The sequence below is a fragment of the Mixophyes fleayi genome, chromosome 3 (genome assembly GCF_038048845.1).
Source record: "Mixophyes fleayi isolate aMixFle1 chromosome 3, aMixFle1.hap1, whole genome shotgun sequence".
NCBI classification, from domain to species: Eukaryota; Metazoa; Chordata; class Amphibia; order Anura; family Limnodynastidae; genus Mixophyes; species Mixophyes fleayi.
This window is the reverse complement of record NC_134404.1, coordinates 305,135,284-305,162,547: the sequence shown is the minus strand read 5'-3', so window position 1 is coordinate 305,162,547 and position 27,264 is coordinate 305,135,284. Positions and strand designations below refer to the sequence as shown.

At 42.2% G+C, this 27,264-nt stretch overlaps 1 protein-coding gene across 1 annotated transcript in view; it reads right to left on the bottom strand.

The window, feature by feature from the left end:
• CNRIP1 (cannabinoid receptor interacting protein 1) overlaps nt 1-26,250 on the bottom strand; it is a 33,806-nt gene extending 7,556 nt beyond the window's left edge. Inside the window, exons 1-2 of the mRNA XM_075203931.1 lie at nt 25,779-26,250; nt 21,945-22,089 (exon numbers count right to left, since the gene is read on the bottom strand). Of these exons, the coding sequence (XP_075060032.1) occupies nt 21,945-22,089; nt 25,779-25,957 (324 nt within the window). The 5' untranslated portion in view covers nt 25,958-26,250. The remainder of the gene's footprint in view (nt 1-21,944; nt 22,090-25,778) is intronic.
• Nucleotides 26,251-27,264: the final 1,014 nt, after the last annotated feature.

The window sequence follows — 27,264 nt, the reverse complement described above, 5'->3', positions numbered from 1 at the left end:
GGGGCGGGGCGCCCCCGGCGCGATCAGTGCTGCTGAGCACTTTCCCTGCAGTACTTCCCCGGCGCGCTGTATTCTCCTTACTGAGGAGATCTCGTGAGTCTCACTCTCACGAGATCTCCTCAGTAAAGAGTGTACAGAGCGCTGGGGAAGGAGGAGAAGGAGGTAAGTGCCTGGGGGGAGGGGCAGCTCGGCTCACTGGGGGGAAGGGGCGGCTCGGATCACGGGGGGGGGGCCCTCACGGGGGAATGGAGGCCCCCTTAACCCAGGGGCCTTAATCCGGCCCTGATTGTTGGTCACTACAGAACATGTATTATACAAATAATATAATAATATTTATACCTTGTATCATACATGCCCACTTTTAAGAAGTCATGTGACATGGGGTAGGAGGAGGGCGTGGTGACATTTCGCGTCACCATAGCCCCACCCCCACTATAAAAAATCTGTAAATCACGGCATTGAATGAAGGGGGCGGATCTTAATGACGAAATTAAGCCCCGTCCCCTCCATTGACTGCCGTGAATTTCGCCAAATTTCGGGAGTTTTGCCTACTCTTCCGGGAGTCCGTGAGGATTCCCCGAAATTCGGGAGCCACCACGGGAATTCCAGGAGAGTAGGCAGGTATGCCTTATATTATGTATATTTCCTAACCTGAATACAAACATTTTAAAATATGTTCCTGGGACACTTTGCAGTTGACCCAGGGCACTAATGAAGGTTACACACAATACTGTCACAACAAACAATACTGATAAAATCCCATCTTGACATGTTTATTGGAAGTGATTATAGTTTACTTTTTAGCATTTTAAATGTGCCTTTTCAGTACATGTTAACGTCTACAGTCTAGAGAGTAAGAATAGAGTTAAGATTTGCATATAAGATTTGCATATTTTTCGAGCAAAATAGAAATGTTTGTTCTGCAGTTGCTCAACACTGGGAAACAGACATATGAAGAACAAACACTCTTTAAAATCTCTGGCTTTCCATATAAATTTAGTTAGCAACTATGTATAAGTGTCTAATTTAATACATGGGTATGCTGATACTGAGATGCACAACTTGTGGGTCATTTCCGAAGAAAAAATATTTGCCGCTTAGGTCTGCAAATATTTGTGTTTCTCAAGCGGAATTTGGCCTATGGTGCTCCAAGTCCTAGCATAACCGCCCCACACAGCTTAATGAATTAACTGTCATTGAGAACTTACAAACGCAGTGCTGAATTGTATTTCACAGATTGGCAGAGCAAAATCTTAAATGGAAAGTTATACCTCTTGCAATACTAACAGCTATAAAACAGAATAAACTCTAAACATCCACTTTTAAAATAATGCCTATAAAATGAATACATCTGCTTAGCACAGTATTTTGTTTCTGTGGTTTCATTTTCACACATGGCATATGGAGAGTAACAACCCCCAAATTATTAAAATGATGTCGAAAAATCACAGATGGAGAAAAAATTTACAGAAGGTTGTGTGAAAATGTGTTGTTATGAATGCTAAAAACATGCAGATAAAATGTACTAATGATAACAGCTTATTATAGAGCTTGTACATATGCAGGTTCATGGAAATGTATTTGTTTCATATTGTACCCATTTTGTCACTAGTTATGTTAACTAAATTACACACACATGTATTGGTATTTTTTTTATTTATAATGGAAATCTTAAGTCTCCCCAAAAATCATGTAAATAGCCTGAATCCAAATAAGAGGAATTATTTTTAAGTCCCTATTTTGACACACCTCTCATTTGCCAGCTACTCACTTGCTCCAAACTGTTGGGTCACAGCTGACTGGAAAAATCACAAATGTATAACTGGGTGGGAGGCAATGGGGTAAGTATCTGTCTGGAGGAGGATGGATCCACATAAGTGATTTCAAGACTGGAGTTCTTCTTTAAAGGTTACCCGACCATCCCTACATTGTTAGATTAAAACCTGCTGAGATGATTTGACCCCTAGAACCGCTTCACAAGGTCTTCACCTATAGCAGCCCTGATTCCTGTTGAGCGTGATAAATACTCGGTTGCCCCCAGAACTTGAACAGATACCTGATGCAATAGTATCTATAGAAGTCAGGGCACAATTCAATAACCTATCCAAGGTTAGGGGCAGGCAGGGTACAAAAGCAGAGTCCAGTAAACAATCCCAAGTCCAGAGCAGGCAAAGTACAAATGCAGAGTCCAGTAAGGAGGTTCAGGGCAGGCAAAGTACAAATGCAGAGTCCAGTAAGGAGGTTCAGGGCAGGCAAAGTACAAGTGCAGAGTCCAGTAAAAAAATCTTAGGTCACAGTCCAGGTCACAACAGAGCACAGATTGAGCACACTAGGTCAGAACAAACTGTCAGCAGCACAGGTGGCAGGGGAGGGTGCCTAATAAAGCAATATAAACATAACTCCATTTCTCACGACTTGCCCTCCTGTACAAGTCTTCTGTCTTCGCCCAGCTGGCTCAAGCTCTCTGACGGAAGTAACGTACCAGCGTCCTGCGTTGCCTGGCAACCTGTTCCAACGGTTCTGTACATGCGCAACTCTCCGGACTCAATCTCTGATCTCCTGCTAATGTCATCAAGATGCACCTGAAAGATACTATAAAAGGGACCACTCTTCATGGCAAAGATTGCTAGGTAATTGTGTTACCTTTAGTTAGCCTTTTGAATCCTATGCTATTTTTCTTCTGTGCACTAACATGGTTTTTGACTACTGGACTTGCTGCTGTTTCACCCCTTGGAATCTCGCTTGCTTAATATTGTTATGCTGTGTACCGACCTGGCTTTTTGACTAGTGGACTTGCTGCTGCTTTAACCCTTTGGAACCTCGTTTATACTCTACTGCTATCCTGTGTACTGATCCGGCTGAACCTATGGACTGTGCTATTGTTAACCCTGGAAGCTTAATTCTATTGTTGTCTTCCTGTCTGCATTACCTGGCGTCATTGAGTACTACACTTCTGGACCCATTCTTTTCCACACCTCTCCGGGAACCACCTCCGTACACCATTTCGGGCTGACATCTGGTCCTGCTGCACAGCCTGTCTACACACAAGATCCACCTTGCTACCAGCCATTTGAGTCCAACCACTGGAGAGAGGTAACTAAGTTTGCTTATTGTTTCCATGGCACCAAAGTTCAAGTACAAAAGGTCAGAAGATAAGCCAGGTCAGAAACTGAAGATTACAGCAAGTACACAGACTAAAAAACAACAGCAACAGCTGCTGTTGCATAGTGCGCACCTAGTCAGAACAATAACACACTCAGCACTAAGAGAAGGGTCTCTTGGTGGATTCCACCAAGCACAATGGTATGCGGCACCCATCTGGAATACCAATATTAACACATAACACCAGGGAGCCCATGTCTGACTGCTCAGGGTGTATGTGCCCTCTAATTTTTAATTTACAATATCCCTGAATCACTGTATTAGAAGTATATGGCTCAAAAAACTAACAGCAGTTTTATATACAATTTGAAAGTATGTAATAAACTGAATACTATTTCATTGTATTGTCATTTCATTGTGTTAAGTCCTATGTCTGCATTGTTCAATTTTACAGATTCAATTCAATTACCCAGCATCAAAGAATCCCTCGAAATAGCATCAAAATATTGGCAAATATGTTACATATTTGGGGCCCAGGCTCCTTCTACTGTGGAGCAGCCCCCCGGCACCTCTCCGCTGCCTGCCTGCCTCACCTCCACCCTGCCTCTCTCCGAGTCCTGCACCCGCTGGTCTACTCTGCTCTCGGCTCCCTCCGGCAGTACTACTATCGGGTCCCCAACTCTGGCCCAGCTGCCTCCTACCTGGCTCTCCTCCACCGCTCCTTCATCGATCTTCAGCGCTTCCTGGCCAGGTTCTTCCCTCCAGTGGACCTCCATTCGGCTGTTCCGCCCGGGTCCTCCTGCTGCCTGGTCTGCCCATCCTCAAGGCCTACTTCCTGTTGCATCCACGGTCTCGAGTGACGCTCCTCTCTACCTCGTGGGCCTCTTCCGGTTCTTCGCCTCTAGCTGCTGCTTCGTTCCACGCTGCTGATCGCCGACCAGCATTGGGCCTGTGGACTGCTCCAGTGATCGCTCCTGTGCCTGCTCCAGGGATAGTCCTCCTGATGACCGACCCGCATCGTGGCACGTGTCCTCACTTCTTCACTGCTCCAGCATCGACCGACCTGCACTGTGGCCTTCTCCCGGATGTCTCCACAGTCTCCTTGCTTACGCCGCCTCCCTGCTTCCTTCTGCCCTCCACTGGTGCTAATCTGACCCCCACGTTTATTTCCACCGCAACATCCGACGCTCACGGAGGCCTCCGAGGCTCACGGTGGCTCCTCTCCACGGATGGTCTCTTCACCCTGCTGCTCCTCCTTTGAAGTCTCCTGGCTCTCCACTAACTCTCTCCCTGGGACTCTTCTTCATCCCCATGGATTGACATTTCACCTTGCTCCGCACTCAGCTCTCCAGGTATCTTCGTTCAATTGCTGGTATGCTCCACTGACTCCTTCCCTGAAACTCTGCTCCATCCCCGGGGCTGGCTTACCATTTTGCCTGCACCTAACCATTTTTAGGCACCGGTTGTGATTTACTGTTACCCTATTGTCTCCATTTATTTTATCTCAGTTTTATTTATTTATTTATTTTTATTTTTTTCTTTATTTTTTTTCTTTATTTACTGTTACATCTACTGCCATTTATTGCCTCCTTAACTTACTGTATTTACTGTTATTTTACTTATTATCTTATTTACTTTTACTTTTTACTTACTATTTTACTGTACTTACTGTTATCTACTGCCCTCTCTGTTCTTGCTCACACCCTTGCCTTACACTTATTCTCATCTCTCTCCCATGTTCTTTGCTTACTCATACCTCTCTTCATTGCATTTGCTCTCAGACATCCCCCTCAGCTCACACTACACGGCCTGCCATACTCATATGCCTCATCCTCTTACCCCTCCATCTTAGGCCTCTCTTCCCGTCCTTATTTCACTCTCTTTTTCACTCTCTTGCGCTCGTCTTTTGCCTCCCCTTTTGCGCCACTTTATACTTGGCGTCTCTTAACGTCTTATTCCCTTCCTTCTAGGTCACCCTTTCCTCCACCATCTATTCTGCCCTCTCTCTCCCTGCTATGCCTCCCCGCTCTCACCCCATACCCTTACTCTCCCCCCGCCCCACCTCCCCCTCTTCTCCCCGCACTCCCCCTCGCACTGCTCATCTTGCCAACCTCATTCCCATCTCCCCCTTTTCCTCTCCCCCTTTTTCCTGTGCCCTTTGGAATGCTAGATCCGTCCGAAACAAACTGACTGCTATCCATGACCTCTTTTTATCCAACTCCCTCAACCTTCTTGCCATTACTGAAACCTGGCTCTCTGACTCTGACACTGCCTCCCCTGCTGCTCTCTCCTATGGTGGCCTCTCCTTCACCCACTTCGCCAGACCTGGGGCCCGCCCTGGCGGTGGAGTGGGCTTCCTTCTTTCCTCCACTTGTACTTTTCGTGTCATCCCTCCTGAACCCTCCCTCATTCTCCTCCTTTGAAGCCCACTCTATCCGCCTCTTCTACCCCATCCATCTCCGCATCACTGTCATCTACCGCCCCCCCGGCCCCACCTCCCTTTTCCTTGACAACTTTGCTGCCTGGCTTCCCCACCACCTCTCCTCCGACCTCCACTCCATCATCCTCGGCGACTTTAACTTCCCCATCGACAACCCCTCTGACCCCGCCTCCAGCAAACTGCTCACCCTTTCTTCCTCTCTTGGTCTCACTCAATGGACCTCTTCCTCTACCCACTGCCTTGGTCACTCCCTTGATCTTGTCTTCTCCTACCTTTGTAGTCTCTCTGACTTCTCCATTTCTCCCTTTCCTCTATCTGACCACCATCTCCTCTCCTTCTCACTCTCCTCTTCACCTGCTCCCCGCCCCCAGCCCAAACCTACGCTGTCCGTTCGCAATCTTGACGCTCTTGATCCAGCCACTCTGTCCTCCTCTCTCGATACTCTGCTCTCCCACCTTTCCTCCCAGGCCTGTCCCAACCAGGCGGTCTCCCTCTATAACCACACCCTCACCTCCGCTCTCGATGCGGTTGCCCCCGCCCACCCTCGCTGCTCTAAACCCCAACCCTGGGACTCCAAATTTACCAGCTTCCTCCAAAAATGCACCCGTACCGCTGAACGCCTCTGGAGAAAATCCCGCTCCCTGGCTGACTTCCTCCACTTTAAGTTCATCCTCTCTTCTTACAGCTCTGCCCTCTCACTCGCCAAGCAATCTTTCTTTAAATCCCTCATCTCTGCCCAGTCCTCTAACCCCCGCCACCTCTTCGCCACATTCAGCTCTCTCCTGGCCCCTTCTCCTTCCCCCCCCTCCCTCCTCCCTGACTGCCACCGACTTCGCCTCCTTTTTCTCCTCTAAAATCGAGGACATCCGACTTGACATCTCCTCCTCCACCCTCTCATCCACCCCCCCACTCCTCCGTCCTCTCCCCCTAGCCACCTTTCCCTTCACTCCTTCCGTCCCACCTCGGGTGAAGAAGTCCAGTCCCTCATCTCTTCCTCCCCCCCTTCGACCTGTCCTCTTGATCCTATCCCCTCCCACCTTCTTCGCTCCCTTTCCCCCTCCACCTGCTCCCACCTCGCTCGCCTCTTTAATCTTTCCCTCTCCACCGGCATTTTCCCCTCTTCCTTTAAACATGCTCTCGTATCTCCCATTCTTAAGAAACCTAATCTCGACCCCTCTTCTCTCTCTAACTATCGCCCCATATCCCTTCTCCCCTTTGCCTCCAAACTACTCGAGAGGCTCGTCTGCAGCCGTCTCTCCTCCTTCCTTTCTGTTCACTCCCTCCTTGATCCTCTCCAGTCTGGTTTTCGCCCACTTCACTCCCCCGAAACTGCCCTGGCTAAAGTTACCAATGACCTCCTCTCTGCTAAAGCCAGGGGCCACTTCTCCCTTCTTATCCTCCTTGATCTTTCAGCAGCTTTCGACACCGTTGACCACCCCCTCCTGCTCCACACCCTCCAGTCCTTTGGCTTCTCCGGCCCTGTCCTGTCCTGGTTCACCTCCTACCTGGCTGACCGATCCTTCTCTGTCACCACCTCTGGGTCTCTCTCCACCCCCTCTACCCTTTCTGTCGGGGTCCCACAGGGCTCTGTCCTTGGACCCTTACTCTTCTCTCTATACACCTCTTCCCTGGGTGAACTCATCAGCTCCTATGGCCTCAAGTACCACCTTTGTGCTGATGACACAACTCTATCTCTCCTCTCCTGATCTCTCTCCCTCCCTCCTCTCTAGGGTGTCCGCCTGCCTCGCTGCCATCTCCTCCTGGATGTCCTCTCGATTCCTCAAACTCAACCTCGCCAAAACCGAACTCATTGTCTTTCCTCCCCCTCATACTTCCTCCCCCTCTGACCTCTCTATCACTGTCGACATCACCTCTATCTCCCCTGTCCCCCAACTTCGCTGCCTCGGGGTCATCCTTGACTCCTCTCTCTCCTTTGCCCCTCACATTCTCTCTCTTGCTAAATCCTGCCGCTTCCAGCTGCGTAACATCGCACGCATCCGGCCCTTCCTCTCCCAAGATGCCACCAAATGTCTTATTCACTCTCTGATCATCTCCCGCTTGGACTACTGCAACCTTCTCCTCACTGGCCTCCCCCACTCTCATCTCGCTCCCCTTCGTTCTGTTCTTAACGCAGCCGCTAGGCTTATCTTCCTTCCTCGCCGCTCCTCTTCTGTCTCCCCCCTCTACCAAGCCCTTCACTGGCTCCCCTTCCCCTACAGAATCCTGTTCAAGCTCCTCACTCTCACATACAAGGCCCTTGCCAACTCCACTGCTCCCTACATCTCCAACCTCATCTCTATTCACGCTCCATCCCGCCCTCTCCGATCTGCCAACGACCGTCGCCTCTCCTCCCCTCTGATTACCTCCTCACATGCGCGAATCCAAGACTTCTCCCGCGCTGCCCCCCTCCACTGGAACAAGCTCCCTCCATCAGAACATCCCCTACTCTGTCCAGTTTCAAACGGGCTCTAAAAACCCACCTCTTTCTCAAAGCTTTCCAGTCTCCCACTTAACTTCCTACCTTTTCTGCCTCCCTCCCCTCTTCCCCCTCCCCTGAATCTGCCTCCGTTCCCCCTTCTCTCCCTCTCACCCCGTGTCTCTCTGTCAGTCTACCCCTCCCCTTAGATTGTACGCTCCCTTGAGCAGGGCCATCTCTCCTCCTGTTTCCTGCACCTTTTACTCTGCTCTCCAGCTACCTTTCCCCCCACCCCTCTGGGGGTCTCACCGTCATCCGCGCCCTTCCTCTTGGGCTCCGGCGCCGGTCTTCCCTTCCCCCTCTCTCTAGCTGTGCTCTGAGCTTACTGAGTTACTGTGCTTATTGTTTACTGTATTTTGCCGTCCCACCTTGTACTGTACTTGTTTGTCCCTGTACGGCGCTACGGACACTGAGTGGCGCCTTATAAATAAAAATTAATAATAATAATAATAATAATAATACATATTAATAGCATCTCATACAATCAAGCTTCTTTCTGGTGAGCTACTGTTCCCTGGTTTGGCAGAAGATGTATTTTGTGAAGGTAATTGACAGTAGAGTCAATTTAGGGGCTATTTTACAAACAAAGTAAACAATAGAGATGTTTTTAGTTTAAAGAACTGACAAACTACAAGGCACAAATACAGCTATTGTCCAGGTCATGAAGATGGTGCATTTTATTATTATATAGTTGTGAACATTTATGAATTCTGAAAGTTTTCTAAGGATTTTAAATTAATTAATTAATAAATCAATCCAGAATTTCCCACACAGTCTCATTAGATCTTGCAGTGATACTATCTGCATGGTGCTACCGCAATCTGTTGGAATCTTTCCAAATTAAGACACGTTCTTGCCAAGAGCTGTATTTATTAAGGCATATTGCTTATTATATCATACTGTTACTACCACTATAGCCACTCCAATCAACTGGAGTCTAGTAAACGCCCAGTTGAATTATTTAGAGTTGGATGACAGATCAAGATGGGGATCACATACATACAGACTTTACACAGATACTGCCCTGGTCAGAATCAAACTCATGACACCAGCGCTAGGAGGCAGCAATACTAACCACTGCCTGAAGATTATGTCAAGTAAAGAGTAAGAGCATCAACTGTAGATGACTTTGTATCAATGTGAGAATTCTTGCTTTAAAAAAATGTATCAGGTAAGGGCAAATTAGTGCTCATTATTAATAATGAATATTTTTGCATGTATTTTATGTTACAGTACTTTATTATACTGGACATAGGTCATGAGGACATCTTGTTAATAAACAGGGACCCTGGGAATGGCTTTATATGCCACCACTGTGGTCTCTATTATTAGTATCTAGTTGTAGCAGTACTGTTAGCCTGGACCAATTAACAATTTTACAGGGATCCCAAGTGTAACATTACTTGCCACATCTGGGGGTAAATGCATCAAGCTGAGAGTTTTCCGGGGGGGTTTGAAAAACCAATCAGATTCTAGCTGTCATCTTTTTACTACAGTCTACAAAATGAAAGTTAGAAGCTGATTGGTTGTTATAGGCAACATTACCAGTTTTCAAACTCGCCGGAAAACTCTCAGCTTGATACATTTACCCCTTGGTGTCTCTTTTATTAGTATTGGAGCAAGATTGTTATACTTGGCATTTTAGAAATTTATGCATAACTTGGCATTTATGAAAATTAGCTTTTTGTTTTGCTTCTACCAGTGTATTAGGTAATTCCAGAGGTTTTCATGACAACTTTATCTAATTGAAGAGCTCAGAACTTGTGCGAGTCTAAAACGTGAGGCAAGATATTGTAAGATGTAATGTAATATATTTTAATGCAACTAAACCGTTTTTTCACGTTTTTAAAAAGTTCCACATCATGCCTTTGAGTACTACTGATTATATTTATCACTGTAAAATAGAAGGTTTATGTGTATTGCATAAAAGTTCATCCTACAATACTGTGACATTACATACATAAATGACTGACAGTAAAGGTAGCAGCTTCATCGTGAGGAGTGTGGATTTGGAGATGTTATGATTGTGCCATCACCAGGGATACCCTTACACCAGTGCAGTTTGTGGGAGAGACCTTGATCATGTCTTCCCTGATCTCACATCTAAAAGATGTATTAATTGTTGGCATGTCAGCTACTATGACAAACAGAATGTATTAGTGCTGATTGATCAGACTCATAAGGGTCACCTCTATTAACAGATAATATAAATTAAAATGGAAAATAGTTACACTTCATTTTTGGGTACACATATATCAGAATCCCTGTCACTAAGAAAACAATATATATCTAAATTTAGTCTGGAATGACTAAGCAAAACAAATAAATAATGCTAATGAAACATTCTATATTTAAACGTTGCACAAGAGGAAAGTGGTGAATTGCTGTTTGTCATAATAGGGATATTTAAGTCCCGTAAAAAAATACACATACCAGATTAGAAGAATAAATTATCACACATAAAGATGCATGTAGTCTGGTATATCCGAGATTCTGTTCCTCTCCAGAAGCGTAAAGGAAAATTACCACTTCTCTCTTTGTGTGCTCCTATTGTATCTGGATGCAAATGCCTTAGTTCTTCTCTCAGTGAATGAGGGGAACAAATAAAATCAAGTGAATAGCTTATTTAAATTGTTAGGATTACTTCCAAGCAGGGCCGGATTAACCACAGGGCTAACTTGGCTATAGCCCAGGGGCCTATGGCATCCAGGGGGCCCTTGAAAGTGCTCAGCAGCAGTATTGATCGGTCGGGCGCGGGGGCACCCCTGGCGTGATCAGTGCTGCTGAGCACTTTCACTGCAGTCCTTCCCTGGCGCACTGTAGTCTCCTTACTGAGGAGATCTCGCGAGTCTCACTCTCACGAGATCTCCTCAGTAAAGAGTGTACAGTGCGCCAGGGAAGGAGGTAAGTGCCGGGGGGAAGAGGGGGCGCGGGCAGCTCGGATCACAGGGGGGGGGGGGGGGGGGGGCGCGGGCAGCTCGGATCACGGGGGGGGGCCCTCACAGGGGAATGGAGGCCCCCTTAGCCCAGGGGCCTCCATTCCCTTAATCCGGCCCTGCTTCCAAGGAAAATGGTCCTCTAATCCTCTGGAACTCTGCCCTATGGATACTTAGTCCCCAATGCCTTAGGACAAAGAGTTGTATTTCCAAGAAGTAGTCTTCAGGCTTCCCACTGGTGTTAGTTCAATGTAGGCGTCTCTCCCTCTACATGTTGCATCTCAAGCCTTCTGGCTCAATACCAGAACATGTTAATGTGGTCAGACTGCACACAGATGCCAAAAATGTAATCCTCTGGCCTCCTATATCAACATGCATGATAATTTCCTATCTATGTTGATAGGATCATTATTGTTAGGTGCTGTCCCCGCTTCTCCTCCTTTGCCGGGGACGGACGCCACTCTCTCCTTCATGTGCGCCCCGATGCTAGGCAACAGGACTTTTCCTCCGGCCGAACCCATGGCGCATGCGCGTTCGTTGCTACAGCAACAGGGCATGCTCCTCGGCTTCCTGACCGCGGCCGATTCCCCTGTCCACCAATGAAATTCTGGTAACCTCTATATTCTCCCTGATATAGAGAGAATGTGGCACCATTAGGGTGCCAGAGTATCTAGGTCTCCCTATCATCATCATCACCATTTATTTATATAGCGCCACTAATTCCGCAGCACTTTACAGAGACCTCATTCACATCACTTCCACATTTGCCCTACATCGTTCCATCGTTGATTGTGATTTTTAGGAAGTTTACAAAACAAAACCAAATCACATGATATGCTTTGATATGATAAAACATGATCATGGGAGCGTACACTCTAATGCAATATCTTACCAAACGGTCGTTTATCTTGTGATCGGCACAATAATTGGATAAAAAAAACCTGTATATGTGTCCAGTTTAAAGGTTTCATGTCAGGGACACCCTGCCAAGTACTGGTTCTTTTCATAGTGTCAACAACTAGGATAAAGGGGAAGGGATTCAGACAGCACTGTGTCAGATTTTAAGAATGACATTTACTACAGAGTCATGGCTCTTTCCGTGTCTCTATTAGAAACTGAAACAGTGCTGTTTGAAAATAAACTGTGAATGTGCCATCTTATACAAATACATATTCAAGAAATTACATTTTCAGGTATTCCGTAGGTCCTGGTATTCCAGAGTCAGCCTATTCTTTCAATGGGATGACTTGTGCACCTTCCAGTTGCATTTTTACAGGAAAGTGCATTTCTAAAAGCGTTAAAACCATTGTAATAAAACTATTTAAACACACAAATGTGACACGTAATAAAGAGAGCCTCAATATTCCATCACTACCATGATTAGAGACATGAAGAATGGTAAACCAAGAATTATTAAAAGAAATATGGATATTGTTCAATTAATTGAGTGGTCCTAACAGTGGCTAAGTGGTTAGCACTTCTGCCTCACAGCACTGGGGTCATAAGTTCGATTCCTGACCATGGTCTTATCTGTGTGGAGTTTGTATGTTCTCCCTGTGTTTGTGTGGGTTTCCTCCGGGTGCTCCGGTTTCCTCCCACACTCCAAAAACATACTAGTAGGTTAATTGGTTGCTATTAAATTGACCCTAGTCTGTCTGTGTGCATGTTAGGGAACTTAGACTGTAAGCTCCAATGGGGCAGAGACTTGTGTGAGTGCATTCTCTGTACAGCGCTGCGGAATTAGTGTGCTATATAAATGATGATGATGATGATGATAGTAGAATGGACTTTGAATTGATGTTTTTACCGTTTTCAACATGTGCATTTCAAGTCCGACCCACAATCCGACGAGAGATGCAGACTGGTCTTTCAGGGATAGTTAAAAAAACAGATGTGGATATGCACCTATTAGTGCATTTGGCGAATAATTAGTCAGTGTGCAGACAACTGGGCTTATCTGTGGAAATGGAAAGGCTCTGTGCTTTTGCACTTTCATAAATTACCTTTCAAGATTATAAAACTCTTAAGGAGTTAGGAAGAAGCATGATGAAATTCTCCTATTTTATGCACTAAGTTAGCATAGCGAGAAAAAGGTTCTGCTTTAAAAGCTGCATAACTAATTTCAATAAACTGTATGTAGACAGAGTAAGTGGGGAGGAGGCGGATACATTATCCTGAATTGAAATAGTTTCTATATTCTCCAGTTACTTATCTTTTCCTTTATAGTGGAACTTTTATGCTCCTTGAATTCCACTGCTGTAATATTATTACAGCAATGTCATGGGTCTTGAATTATGTACATAACTCTTAACACTTAAGCATGACACACACTGCAAATTTGTAATTTGGCTATTGAAATTGCACTGTGTATCCCAAAAAACTACCACATGGTCTGAACAAAATATGATGAGGATAGATGTGATTTAGGTTGGGTCATAGTTGATGAGGTTGAAAAAAGGACACCAGTCCATCAAGTTCAACCTATTTTGGATCTCCTGTGATCCCTCACTTATATTTGAAATTGATCCAGATTAAGCAACCGCCAATCTGTTTCAATTGTGATTATCCCCCCAGACCCAATATTGCAGTCCTATTTTTACCCTGTATCCACTACTATCCTTCATTTTAATTAACGGTCGTATCCCTGGATACACTTTTCCGCTAAAAATTTGTCTAACCCTTTCTTAAACATATCTATTGAATCTGCCATCACAACCTTCCCTGGTAGTGAATTCCATATCTTTACTGTCCTTACTGTAAAGAACCCCTTCCGTTGCTGGTGGTGAAATTTCATCTCCTCTAACCTTAGGGGGTGACCACGTATCTTGTGTATAGTCCTTGGGGTAAAAAGTTCCCATGAAAGTTCTCTGTATAGACCCCCAATGTATTTGTACATAGTAATCATATCTCCTCTTCTCTAAAGTAAACATGCCTACACTGGCTCACCTTTACTCATAACTTAAAGACTCCATACAATTTATCAATTTTGTTGCCATTCTCTGAACCCTTTCTAGTTCCAAATTAATTTTTTTATAGAGTGGTGCACAGAACTGTACTGCATATTCAAGATGAGGTCTTACCAACGATTTATACAGTGGCAAAATTACACTATCTTCCCTTGCATCTATGCCCCTTTTTATGCATGCCAATACTTTATTTACCCTTGCAGCTGCTGCTTGCCATTGAGTCTACTGTCTTCGAGCACTCCCAAATCCTTTTTTATTATAGATTCTCCTAAATAAATTCCATTTAATTTATAGATTGTGTTCTTTTTTTTAAACCCTAAATGCATAACCTTACATTTATCAAAGAGATGTGTCCAGAGAAGGCCGATTTATTTAGTACAGTGAGTCTTTCAGGACCTACAATTACACGGAGGATTGAAGAAATGGGAGACAACTTGCATCAGCATTTGCAAAACTCCACAAAAAAACTTTCATATTTTTCCTTGGCACTCGACGAAAGCAATGATGTTTGTGATTCTGCACAACTTCTAATTTTTATTCGTGGGACGAATGATTATTCGAAGTCACAGAAGAGCTTGCTGCACTGCAAAGCATCAAAGGAACAACTACAGGAAAGGATATCTATGAAAAGGTTTGCCAAACTATGAATGGTTTGGAGCTGAACTGGGCTAAACTAGCCAACGTGACAACTGATTGTGCTCCTAGCATGGTGGGGTCTAAGAAAGAAAGAAAGGAGTAATTGCTCGCATTAACCAAGAGATGGACAAACATAACCATTCTCATCCAATAGCCATACACTGCCTCATCCACCAACAAGCGCTGTGTAGTAAATCACTGAAGTGGGACTCGGTTATGAAAATTGTGGTATCTTGTGTTAACTTCATTAGAGCTCATGCACTAAACCACAGACAATTTCAGGAATTTCTGTCTGAGCTAAATGTTGACTATGAAGATGTTCTGTATCACACAGAAGTCCGTTGGCTGAGTCGAGGGAGAGTTTTGAAACGTTTCTATGACTTACTTCCACAGATTACAACTTTTCTGCTTTCAAAAGACAAAGAAGTACCAGAGCTCAATGATGCAGAATGGAAATGGCACCTTGCCTTTCTGACAGATGTAACAGAGCTACTCACCAATTTCAATATGCAACTTCAAGGAAAGGGGAAGCTCATCTGTGATATGCAATCACATGTCAAAGCATTTGAAGTAAAATTAGGCCTCCTCATCAAACAAGTGAAGGAGGAAAACTTCTGCCATCTCCCCACAACTCAAAATCTGTTAGCGGAAAAACCATTGATTGCATTCCCAAACAAAACATGTTTGGATTCACTGGAAAAATTGCAAAAGGAGATCCAATTTAGATTTAAAGAGCTTCATCTCCATGAACAGGACATACAGCTTTTCCGTAACCCATTTTCTATTGACATTGAAAATGTGGATACAATTTACCAAATGGAACTGTCTGAACTGCAGAATTGTGACTCTCTGAAAGACGCATTCAAGTCAAGCAGCCTTCATAATTTCTATGCATCTCTCCCCTCTGAGACATATCCTCATCTCAGGAACCATGCAGTCAAAATGTCAACCATCTTTGGCAGCACTTATGTCTGTGAACAGACTTTTTCTAGAATGAAACATTTGAAATCTCCAACCAGATCATGACTAACGGATGCACACTTGCATCACTTGTTATGACTAGCAGTGACAAATATGGAACCAGACATTGACCATCTCATTAGCCAAAAGCAGGCCCATAGTTCCCATTGAAATACTGGTAAATTTGTTGATTTAACTTTACTTCATTTTAAATATTGTATTTGTTCCCGTTTTGTTTCTTCACTTCAAAATAAGATATATGCAGTGTGCATAGGAATTTGTTCATAGTTTTTGTTTTTACTATAGTCCGGCCCTCCAACGGTCTGAGGGACAGTGAACTGGCCCCCTGTTTAAAAAGTTTGTGGACCCCTGCTCTAAACAATCACCAAGGTCATTAATAAATATATTAAAAAGGAGTGGCCCCAGCACGGAACCTTGAGGTACTCCACTTAAGACTTTTGACCAATTAGAAAATGTTCCATTTACCACAACTTTCTGTTCCCTATTCTCTAACCAGTTTTCGATCCAAGTACAAATGTTGTTTCCTAGACCCAGTTCCCTTATTTTGTAAGCCAACCTCTTATGTGGCACTGTATAAAAGGCCTTTGCAAAATCTAAGTAGACCACATCTACTGTGCTGCCCTGGTCTAAGTTCCCACTAACTTCCTCGTAGAAACTAATTAGGTTAGTTTGACATGGAAAATATAAAACAGGGTTAACTAGGCGCTTGTGGTAAAAAGCTGAGTGCAAGATGGCAATAAATAACAATTTAATACATCCTAAATATTACAGATATAGGTTCAAAACTACCTTCTTTGTCACTAATGTAAAAACAATCAAATTTACAATAATAGAAACAACATGATGAATACCATTAAGTAAAAACCATAGGCGTTTGTACAATAAAATCAACAAATGTTATACAACAAAATAATGATAGCCTCCAGCCAAATGTCAATGAAGTAAGTTTGTAACGGGTTCCAGAGCAATGGTAGATGTAGATATAAACAAATGTCCTAGTAAAAAATAGAATTCTATGTGGTGTTAACACCAATATGTGTCCTTACAGATGGGGAATACGAATGGGGGGAGAGAGAATCCAGTCATATGTCCATAAAGGGAGTGAGCTAAATACTTGCTGTTAAGATCCCTCACACTGGCCGCGCAGCAGGGCAGAAAAATCGCTGTTAGTCCCGATGAGCTAGAGCTGTGCAGGGCATAGTTCTGTAGGAGATCCCTCGTGGTGGATATCGGAGTGACGTTACGTAAAGTGGGCGTGTCCCAACGCGTTTCGTCCTATCTGGACTTTTTCAACCCTTGATGCTATGTCATCTTTTAGTAACTGTTTTATAACCTGTAAGCATTGTACTTTTTTCGTATATTAAAATTAAAATGTAATAAGTGCTGTCATTATTGCTCTAAATGAATCACTGCCTGTTTAGAAGAGGTTGATTGCTTGACTGTGTTAAAACCTTTTAAATATCAGTGCGGGAAGTGTTAACTCTTTTAGCTATCAGAGCCAGAGTGTACGCATTTGGGTAATTAAGTCATAGGTTTTCTACCTTATACGTAGATGGTGACAAAGGAGAGATGTGGAAGTGGGGGGTCTGTGTTAGGGAAGGGACCAGTTAAATCTGTAACTTAAGGGATAGGTGAGCGAATGATTTAGGCTGGAATCCTGTGTGTTTCCTTACAGTAAACTTCAAATTCACAATTCTCAGAGTGCAATTTGTGACAGGTAAAGGTAATCAGGAGCGGTGTCCTGACAAACTAGAGGTGATATATTGTTTGACTGTTTGATATCTTATCAGATCACAGAGCCGTCAACCTAAAGAACATGTCGACATTCTAACATTCTGAATGTCAACATTTTCATTTTCATTGTTGACAATCTGACTTCATCCCTTTTGTACACCAATTTATGTTTTAAATGCCACCAGAGCCCTGTTCTCTTGCTGCAGAGCAAATATGTGTTTTAGATGCCTAAAGGTTTTGGTAGCTTTTAAACAGCTTAGTACTCTGCAAAATGTTGTTGTGTAGTTGCAGATTAATGTGAAGCCAGTCTTGTTGTGTTTACAGAGCAGTATCAGTAAGTGAATAATAAAACACACAGCGCTATAAAATCATAAAAGACATAATTAAATTAAAAAATGAATAAAACTAAAAAAAAGTATTGTGAGCTTGTTTACATCATTATATTTTGACTTATTTGGTATAAATTAAATTTAAAAATAAATCAGGCATGTTTCCCACCACTACTCTGAGCTGTTGGCAGGAATGTGGCCAGAGAGGCACGATGCTACATATATGGTGGACCAGCCCCCGTATAATCCCTTTTTGGAACATGGTCCTTGCACTTATTAACTCCGTATCTGAACAACAGATCACCAAGGATCCCTGGTCGTTCCTTCTCTCTCGCCCTATCCCTGATGAAAGCGCCCCTTCCAACAAGCTGATTTTTCACATACTGGCTGCTGCCAAATCCCTAATAGCTGGAAAGACACTAACCCTCCCTCTATGCAGGCCTTACGGAATTACATCTGGCATATCGCAAGCATGGAGAGTATTACATGCTACATTACAACTTTGACAAGGTTTGAGCCCCGTGGTATCTACATGAAAGCCGTAGCTGTTTATCCCCTCTGGTTCTCCCGCCCTCTAATAGTGCATATACTCTGGGCCGTCTCCGGATCCTCCAGGATGGGTGTCGTGTACCATGGGTAAGAGCAGGGCCAACTTTACCATTGGGCACGATGGGCAGCTGCCCGGGGGTCCCATATGCACGGCTCTTAATGAGAATAAATAATCCTGCAAAAGAAAAAAACCTGCGAAAAAAAACATTTGCACTGCTTTGCCCGGGGACCCATAATGTTGTTAAGATGGCCCTGGGTAAGAGATCCGTATATTTTGCCATTTGTCTTTTTTTTCTCATAGGTCATTAATCTCTGGATAGGTTGCTTATAATTTCCTTCGCAATTGGTATGGCGATATTCATGCCCCCCTCCCCCCATCCCTGATCTCTCTCTTACCCCCCCACTCTAGTATAAAAATTTGAAATAAGAGAAGACATCTTGTTGCCTTATAATCGTCTGTTTTATTTGCTGTTTGTATTGTTCCATGCAGTTTCCTCTTATAACAAATAAAAAGTTTAAAAAAAAAAAAATCAGGCAAAATACTTACTCTGGCCAGAGATAGTTCTACCTAGTAATGAATACAATGTCAAATTGTTAAAATGTAACATACTACTGTTACTTATACACTATCAAACAGTGTCAGATGAATACATATTAACAGAAACCAATGGGTTGTAAATAGTAAACATCATTTATTAATCTACCAAACCTTGTGTGACCTGTGGATCTTAAGAAACTTAGGGGTCTATTTACTAAGCTGAGATCATCCTAAAATCTGGAGAAAACAGTTGCTGGCCATCACAGCTCTTTATTCAAATTATCAAGGGGTTAAAGCAGGAGAATCCAGAGATATTCCCTACCTTAAATTGTTTAACGTTGATCTCTGCAGTCCCCATAGACTTCTATGGGGACTGAGATGTGACCCAATTTAACAAGCGGTGAAAAGCAAACCTTAAAAACCTTAAAAAACTAGCACCATCACAAGATGGAGTCAGCTTACCCATTGCTGCTGAAGTGCCCCAGCATCCAGTACGAGGTCCCTTCGCAATACCCATGCAGGACCTTAGCCGTGCATGCACAGAAGCCACTCGTATCAGATCCTCCATTCCCTGGCAGCGTTAGGCTGCCGGTGAAGGATTTAGTTACTTTAGGAGAAAGGGGGCAGGACATTTTTTATCGTTGTGGTATGCAGTGATACAAAATGCTACTCGCTGCCGCCCACGAACCACCATTGGGGAATTGTGTGTACTTTTTCAATTTGAGTAATAAAATAAACTAGATGTAAATAGATTTGACAACAAACCCAGTAAGAGAACATTTGCTAAAAATAATTTAGTAACTCTGGCTAATAAAAAGTGACTAATATACTGATGCCTTGTCCAATGTTTACGCTAAGCTGAGTTTTATGGAAATTAAAACATAAAACTTAAAAGGAGTTCCCTGTCTTTACTAACAATGCACAGGTGTCATCACCCAGTATTCTGTCTCTTTTCTCTCTTTCTTCCACTCTTATAATATGTCTTTGATTGTTCATAGCAAAAAAAAAAATAATTCTCATTCGTTGGTTATGTTTTTCATGATTATGCTTATGTAACCGAATGTTAATCTTACTGCTAAAATGTAATAAAGAAAAATTATACAAAAAAAAACAACCTTTAAATGAGATCATCAGTCCTGTATTAGAATCTGCTGTTTAGTGCAACATATATATATATATATATATATATATATATATATATATATATATATATATATATATATATATATATATGAAACAGAGAATATATATATGTATTCTTTCTAACTAGTTTGGTTTTTAATACTATTATTTCTGAACCGATCAACAGTTCAAGGAATGTTGTTGAGATGACTAATGCTGAAAAAGAATTCAAGAACGCCTGCAATAAAGCTTGGGTATACACAGCTGTAATACGACAACCATGAAATACATTTCACTTAATAATATAAACTTAGAATATAAATAATTTTACTTAAAATACCACATTTACAGCAAAATAAGGACCAATTTGGTGTCATTTTATAGTGCAGGGGGTTCGGTTTCCTTCTGAATATAGGTCAAAAGCTGAGACTACACAGCATTTATGTTACTATGACATCATATTATGTATGAATCCATCAATCCACACAGTGAGTCACTGCAAAGCAAGTCTGCAAAGCTGTCAGTCAGTTTGTTTAGTTAGACATACTAACATTGCATCCTGTTGCAGAGGATTGAAAAAGAGCAAGACGGACACATTTAAGTATAAACATTACAGTTATTTCATGTATATTATTCAGCTCAATTATACAAAGCCTTTGATATATATGAATGTAAAATAGTGGCTATACTTGCTCTATAAATCTGATGTATTTCTCTTTCTTGCCATTTCAAACACATCTATTTTGCGCTGTGAAAATCTGCATATATTATTGAGTCTAAAAATAAAATCTCTGGTGTTAAGTATAATAACTTGAACCAATTTATTATTGTGTCTTTAAGGGGAAAATAAACACAATACAAAATAAAATCTCCACTGAGGAAGATAAAAATAACAAACAAAACATACCTTAATATTATGTCATACTATAATATACAACAATAGAAATCTAAATTAATTGATATTGCCCCTCCATACCCATAACTTCATTAGCTATTCAGCCCTTACAAAAATATTTATATATATATATATTGTGTGAAACACCTATGTTAAAATATTGGGATAAATGAAATCATGAAATATATAAGAAATGAAAGAAATGTTATTTTAATGTGAATATATAACAATCTTCATTAAATATCTTTCTCTCTTACCGTACCAGAGGTCTGAGTTGAGGTGTTTCTTTAGGAGGATGATTGCTACGTTTGAATGAAATCCCCATTTTAAAGCATAATAATATAACACATGCTGTAACTCTATGGGTGGTGCCAGAGCTGACAGAACGTAGTAAGTAAAGTAACGGAGGAGCACAGTGTGATGATGAAGGGGCAGTGTGATAAAGATGGCACCATGGCACAGTGTGATAAAAGGAAAACTGGTATGGTGGAGCAAAAGCATGATGGGAGGGCACAATGTGATGTTGAAGGGGGCACAGTGTGATCATAAGGGGGCACAGTGTGATAAAGGGGAAATTGAGATGGCGGAGCAAAAGTGTGAGCGAGGGTACAGTGTGACATTGAAGGCACAGTGTGATCATAAGGGGGCACAGTGTGATGTTGAAGGGGCACAGTGTGATCATAAAGGAGCACAGTGTGATGGTGGAGGGGCCACTGAATTATGAAGGGGGCACAACCAAACTAATTTGCAAAAAATCTAAAATGTTATTACAAACAATACATATTCTTCATTTATATTATTCATATAGCAATTCATATTTGCTATTTAATGTATTTATTTGTATTACTCTCTTTATTAAATATTATTATATGACTTTTATCAAAAGAAAAAGCATTATTTAATGAACAAATTTATAAGAGGATGGCGCAAATTATTTCTTTTTGCAGAGGGGCGCCAGACATACTAGCACTGGCCCTGGGTGGTGCACACAAAACTGTTATCCTTTAACATATTTGATAATAAAGACTTTTCATCTTATCCAAAATTCTTGTGACACATCCAATCTAGCACTATGTGTCCCAAAACACTAGTTGGTAATCACTGCTTATGTTAGAATGAGATTTACACTTTTTCCCCTGTTTCATATGACGTTTTACTTTTTTACTTTCTTTTATCTCATTTAAAGGCCAATAAAATTTATGTTGTATGCCCCATAGTTTGACAACCGCTATTTTAGTACCTGGATAATGACTTGGAGTGGTTGCCTCTCCCCGCTTTTGGTGTGCGTCACTCCCTCCGTATCATAGAAAGCAGTGTAACAGGCAACCTGAGGGTCTCTTGATTTCTCTTCCAGGGGGATGATTATTCCTCCTAAATTTAAAGTCCTGAAACAGATGTAGTTATACAGTTTAGTAAATAACTATATGCCGAGACAATTAGTGAAGTTGCGTCAGCATTCTAGAAAACAAAAGGCTTATTGATGGTGTGATTGATACTTACTGATTGATACATATTGATGGTGTATTTTTAGTGAGCACTATATGATATGCTCACATCATACAGTGCTCCTTGTACTGTGATCTTTTCAATTCATCATCTATATGCGCAAGGATATTACATTGCATAGTGGAAAGAATAAGGTGCTCTGCATATTCCACTTACAGTATTAAAGACTAGTGATGTTGACATTTTTATTAATAAAATGTGCACTTTGTGATAATATAGTATGTAATAGAGAGATAGTAAATGATCATAATATATGTATAAACTCATGGAAGTTATGTCTGTATAAACAATGAGTTCAGAAGACTTATGATCAATGGATTACGATGTCATCACTATGTATTATAAGAAATACAACAACCCATACTTTACAGTCGTATGAATATTAGAAGGAATGGCCCAGTGTGGTCAGGTAAACGGAAACTCAAGATGTAAGAAACAGTACATATAGTATAGTAATCAAATGTTTGCTTTCATAGTCTGACTTGCACTAGGCAGTTAGTTACTGATTGGTTGGCTGCTATGGACTATAAATGTACATTGACACTTATGCTAGTAAACTATCCCCTGTGCCTGTATAGTTGTGGCTGTTGCAGTCCTGTGTATTGTGCACACAACCTGTCTCCCCTCCATTCTCTATTCAGAACCTGGCCAGATAGGAGAGATATATAAGCAACTGTGTGAACATGGATCCTGAGGTCTGGCTAGCGCACACATGTGGGATCATAACTCGGATCCAGTTAGACCCCAGGCCTGGATATAAAGGCAACCACATCAACCCCTATTGCTAGATCCTGGGGGGAAGGTACAAGGGGCAAGTGCAGAGGCGTGATAAAACGATTCCCACAAGATGGAAGCAGGGTCCAGGAGGGTGGTCTACAATCCCAGGAGTCCAGGAGAATTCCCTGAATTTCAGGAGTTTCACAGACATTCCGGGGCATTTATTTCTATATTGTCATCTACACAGATGTCCACTCTTTAAGAATTCAACAAATATTATAGCAATGCGCGAATGAATTGTAATGTGTGTCTAGCTTTAGAGATACTAAGAATTTATTATTATAAATTATTAACAAAAAAAGTAAAAGGCAAGCTCTGCAAAAGAAGAGTTTAGTGGTTATGAATTTTGAGTACAACATAGAAGCTGCTGTCTTTGTCCACAATTCCTTAAGAGATACAAAATCCATCTGTGGAATGATCTTGTTTTTGCTATGAAATAATAAGCATGAAGAGGAAAGAAAAATGGGTTATTTATTCTTCTATGAAATAGCAATCAACATGGATTAATGTGGATTTTCCTGCAGAGTGCCCAATTGCTCCCAGCAATATCTTAGTAAAAGGAATACAGACTTGGGGGTATATTTACTAAACTGCAGGTTTGAAAAAGTGGAAATTCTAGCTGTCATTTTGCAGAATTTGGTTGGTTGCTATAGGCAACATCTCTACTTTTTCAAACTCTGTTTAATAAATATACCCCTTGGACTCTTAAATTACTTCTGCAGGTATTCTATATGGGCAAAAGTATTCGGACGTGTGATTATTACAATAACAGAGACTATAATGAATTGAACATACATATACTTTAATATGGAGTTGATCCCCCTTTTGCAGCGATAACAGTTTCCACTCTTCTTGGAAGGCTTTCCCCAAGATGTTGGAGTGTTTCTGTGGGAATTTGTGCACATTCATTCTGTAGAGCATTTATGAGGTCGGGCACTGATGTTGGACAAGAAGGTCTGGCTCGCAATCTCCGTTCCAGTTCCTCCCAAAGGTGTTCGATGGGGTTGAGGCCAGTCAAGTTCTTCCACACCAAACTCATCAAACCATGTCTTTGCAGTCCTTGCTTTGTGCACTGGGGCACAGTCATGTTGGAATAGAAAAGGGCCTTCCCAAAACTATTGCCACAAAGTTGGAAGCATAGCATTGTCCAAAATGACTTGGTATGAAGAAGCATTAGGATTGCCCTTCACTGGAGATAAGGAGCCTAGCCCGAGCCCCATACTATTATCCCTCCTCCACCAAAATTCACAGTTGGCATAATGCAGTCAGGCAGGTAACGTTCTCCCGGCATCTGCCAAATCCAGACTCGCCTATCTGACTGCCAAACAAAGAAGCCTGATTCATCACTCCACAGAACACGTTTCCACTGCTCAAAAGTCCAGTGTTGGTGTGCTTTACACCACTCTATCCAACGTTTGGCATTGGTCTTGGTGATGTGAGGCTTGCATACAGCTGCTCGGATATGGAATCCCATTCCTTTAAGCTACCGCCGCACAGTTTTTGTGCTTACATTAATGCCAGTGGAAGTTCGGAACTCTTCAGCTATGGAATCAGCAGTGTGTTGGCGATTTTTACGCACCATGCGCCTTAGCAGTCGTTGACCCTGCTCTGTGATTTTACGTGGTTTTTCGCTTTACGGCTGGGTTGCTGTTGTTCCTAATTGCTTCCATTTTCTAATAATATTACTTACAGTTGGCCATGGAATATCCAGCAGGGTTGAAATTTCACGACCCGTCTTATTGCAAAGGTGCCATCTTATCACAGTACCACGATTGAAGTCACTGAGCTCTTCAGAACGACCCATTGTATATCACAAATGTTTGTAAAGACATACATGGAGACTACATGGCTAGGTGTTTGATTTTATACACCTCTGACAATGGGTCTGATTGAAACACGTCAATTAAATAATTAACAGGTGTGGGCAAATACTTTTGTCCATATAGTGTGTAATATATATATATGCAAACAGTCTATTCTGTATTAAAATGTATTAAGAAATTAATAGCCAATATAGTTGTCACATATCTATTTGCATAGGATGTTCCATAATACCTACATCCACATCGCCTGGTTAAATGGTGATTAATACTCTGTACACTACCCATGCTCCATGCTGTGATTATCTCACATGTTCTGTCTGCAAATCTGCAAATCCCAAAACATCTGTGCACAGAAATGGTACTTGCGCACTGTGGTATTGAGCTATCTATGCATTATTTCTGTTTATTTATGCATATTGATTGCATGCAATCTTAAGTAATTTAGCATCATATTGAGACAATTCCTCTGTACATTATTGGTACATGCAGTAATAATTTAACCTTTATTAGACACTAATACTACTACCTGCATTTCATGCATCCTGATCATCTCTGCAGCTGACCAAGAAAAGACAGCTGCCAGGAATGACATCCCATCGCTATAGGCCTTCTATCCCTTACTATATGCTGTACAGATATAAGGATGCTAGCAATACACTGTAAATATACTAAGTGCATGTGCATGAATAATCCCATGCAGCTTGGCTCAGAAGAATGTGATGTTTGTGTGTTATTATCACTATATTTTTTGCTGATGACAGCTCAGTTCAGGGGGGGGGAAGGAAAGAACCTTGATCCACAACAGCAAGGGAGTAAATTAACCCTTACGGTGTCCAAATACAATTCATTCCAGTGACAGACAAGGTTAGTTCAGAGGTAGAAGAGCAGAATATACATGTATACAATTTACATCTGAATGAGGCAACAATATTCTATATATGGATATACAAGAGATCGCTTGCACTTACTTGGCTTTTATCGCTCCCGGTTTGAGGACGACCTCGATTTTATATTTGGCTCCAGTTAATAATTTGATTGTCCGGTTCTGCCCGAACCTCTGCCCGTCCACCTTAAAATACACCGGGCCGTCATTAGGCTGGATCTTAAGGGAGACTGCGATTTTAACCAGATTAGGGATCTCCCCCATGTCTTGCAGTCGGGAAGACAGTGACAGTTAGTTGTAGTTACAGTCGGGAGCACAAATGACAGTAAGTAGTAGGAGGGATCAGGCACTCCCTATGGGACCCGCAAGGACGTATGGAAGAGGAAGCCGTCCTGAGCCATTCAATGGCAGGCACAATTCCACTGATTTCTGTGCACTTTAATCCTCTGCGATTTCAACATTATAATCCAATCTCAGGGAAGGGGGAGGGGAAGGGAGGACTGGATCTCCTCCCTGCAAATACAGCCTGGGAGATAAGGAGGAGATCCGCTGCATAGTGACATGGAGATCTCAGGATTGTATCATATCATCACTTGCCACTGGTGAATGGGATCATATTCCTGTCAGCTATGTATCATTAAAGACTCTAATTCAAATTGCATTAATAATACACATATATTACGATCTCATTCTGATTACTGCTGTTGCTGCATCAGTATTAGCCAGCTGATAACCTGCTCAGTGATTTGAGTAGTCCTCAGAATGCAGAATTTCATAAATGTAAATATGTATCTGCAGTGCACGTGAAAGGAATACACCGGCATAAGATCTCAGTCTGATATGGTTCTTGCAATTTATAAAAATGTGTACCCAAAAAATGTGTAGTTTCTGAAAAGTGCACCAGTAATTATGGTGTCAAAGCTTCATAGTTGTTTAGTTTTTGGTGTTTTTATGATTTAATAATGTAAATTCTTAGAGCATTTGGTTCATGTTTGGAATATGTATGGATATGACTAGTTAAAGACAACTAATTACATTTATGAACCAAACTGAACTTAGGCCAGAGGTTCAAATTTATAGTATTTAAAGATTTCCCCCTCATTAGAGGTCTGGTAAGGCCCTTCCATGTGGACACCTTTCTTTGCCATGTAATCACCATTTGAGCAGTGCAAAAGCCTAATTTTGCCAGTGTGTGCTTTGAAAGTGGAGCCTGACTGGTCTACTACCCTGTGCAGAGGGGTCACTAACAAAAATGCTTTGTTTTCAAAACAAGAAAAAATGGTATCCTCAAAAGAAAACTACATGACGCTGCAGTACAGTGACGGCCTGCAGCTCAGGGCTATATATACTCCACCGCACAAGCATATCTCCCAGCTGTCCTACTGATTTAGGTAGGCAGTCACGATTCTAGGATACTGTCCTGCCATCTCAGCAACCATAGAATTTGCTGGGAATATTTGGGGTTATGTCCTGCTGAACAATGTTCTGCACAGCAAAAATAGTTCTGAACAGGTGTCGGTAGCAATGAAGATATATCTCCAGGGAAGAGGGGGAGAGGGAGTTATATAGCC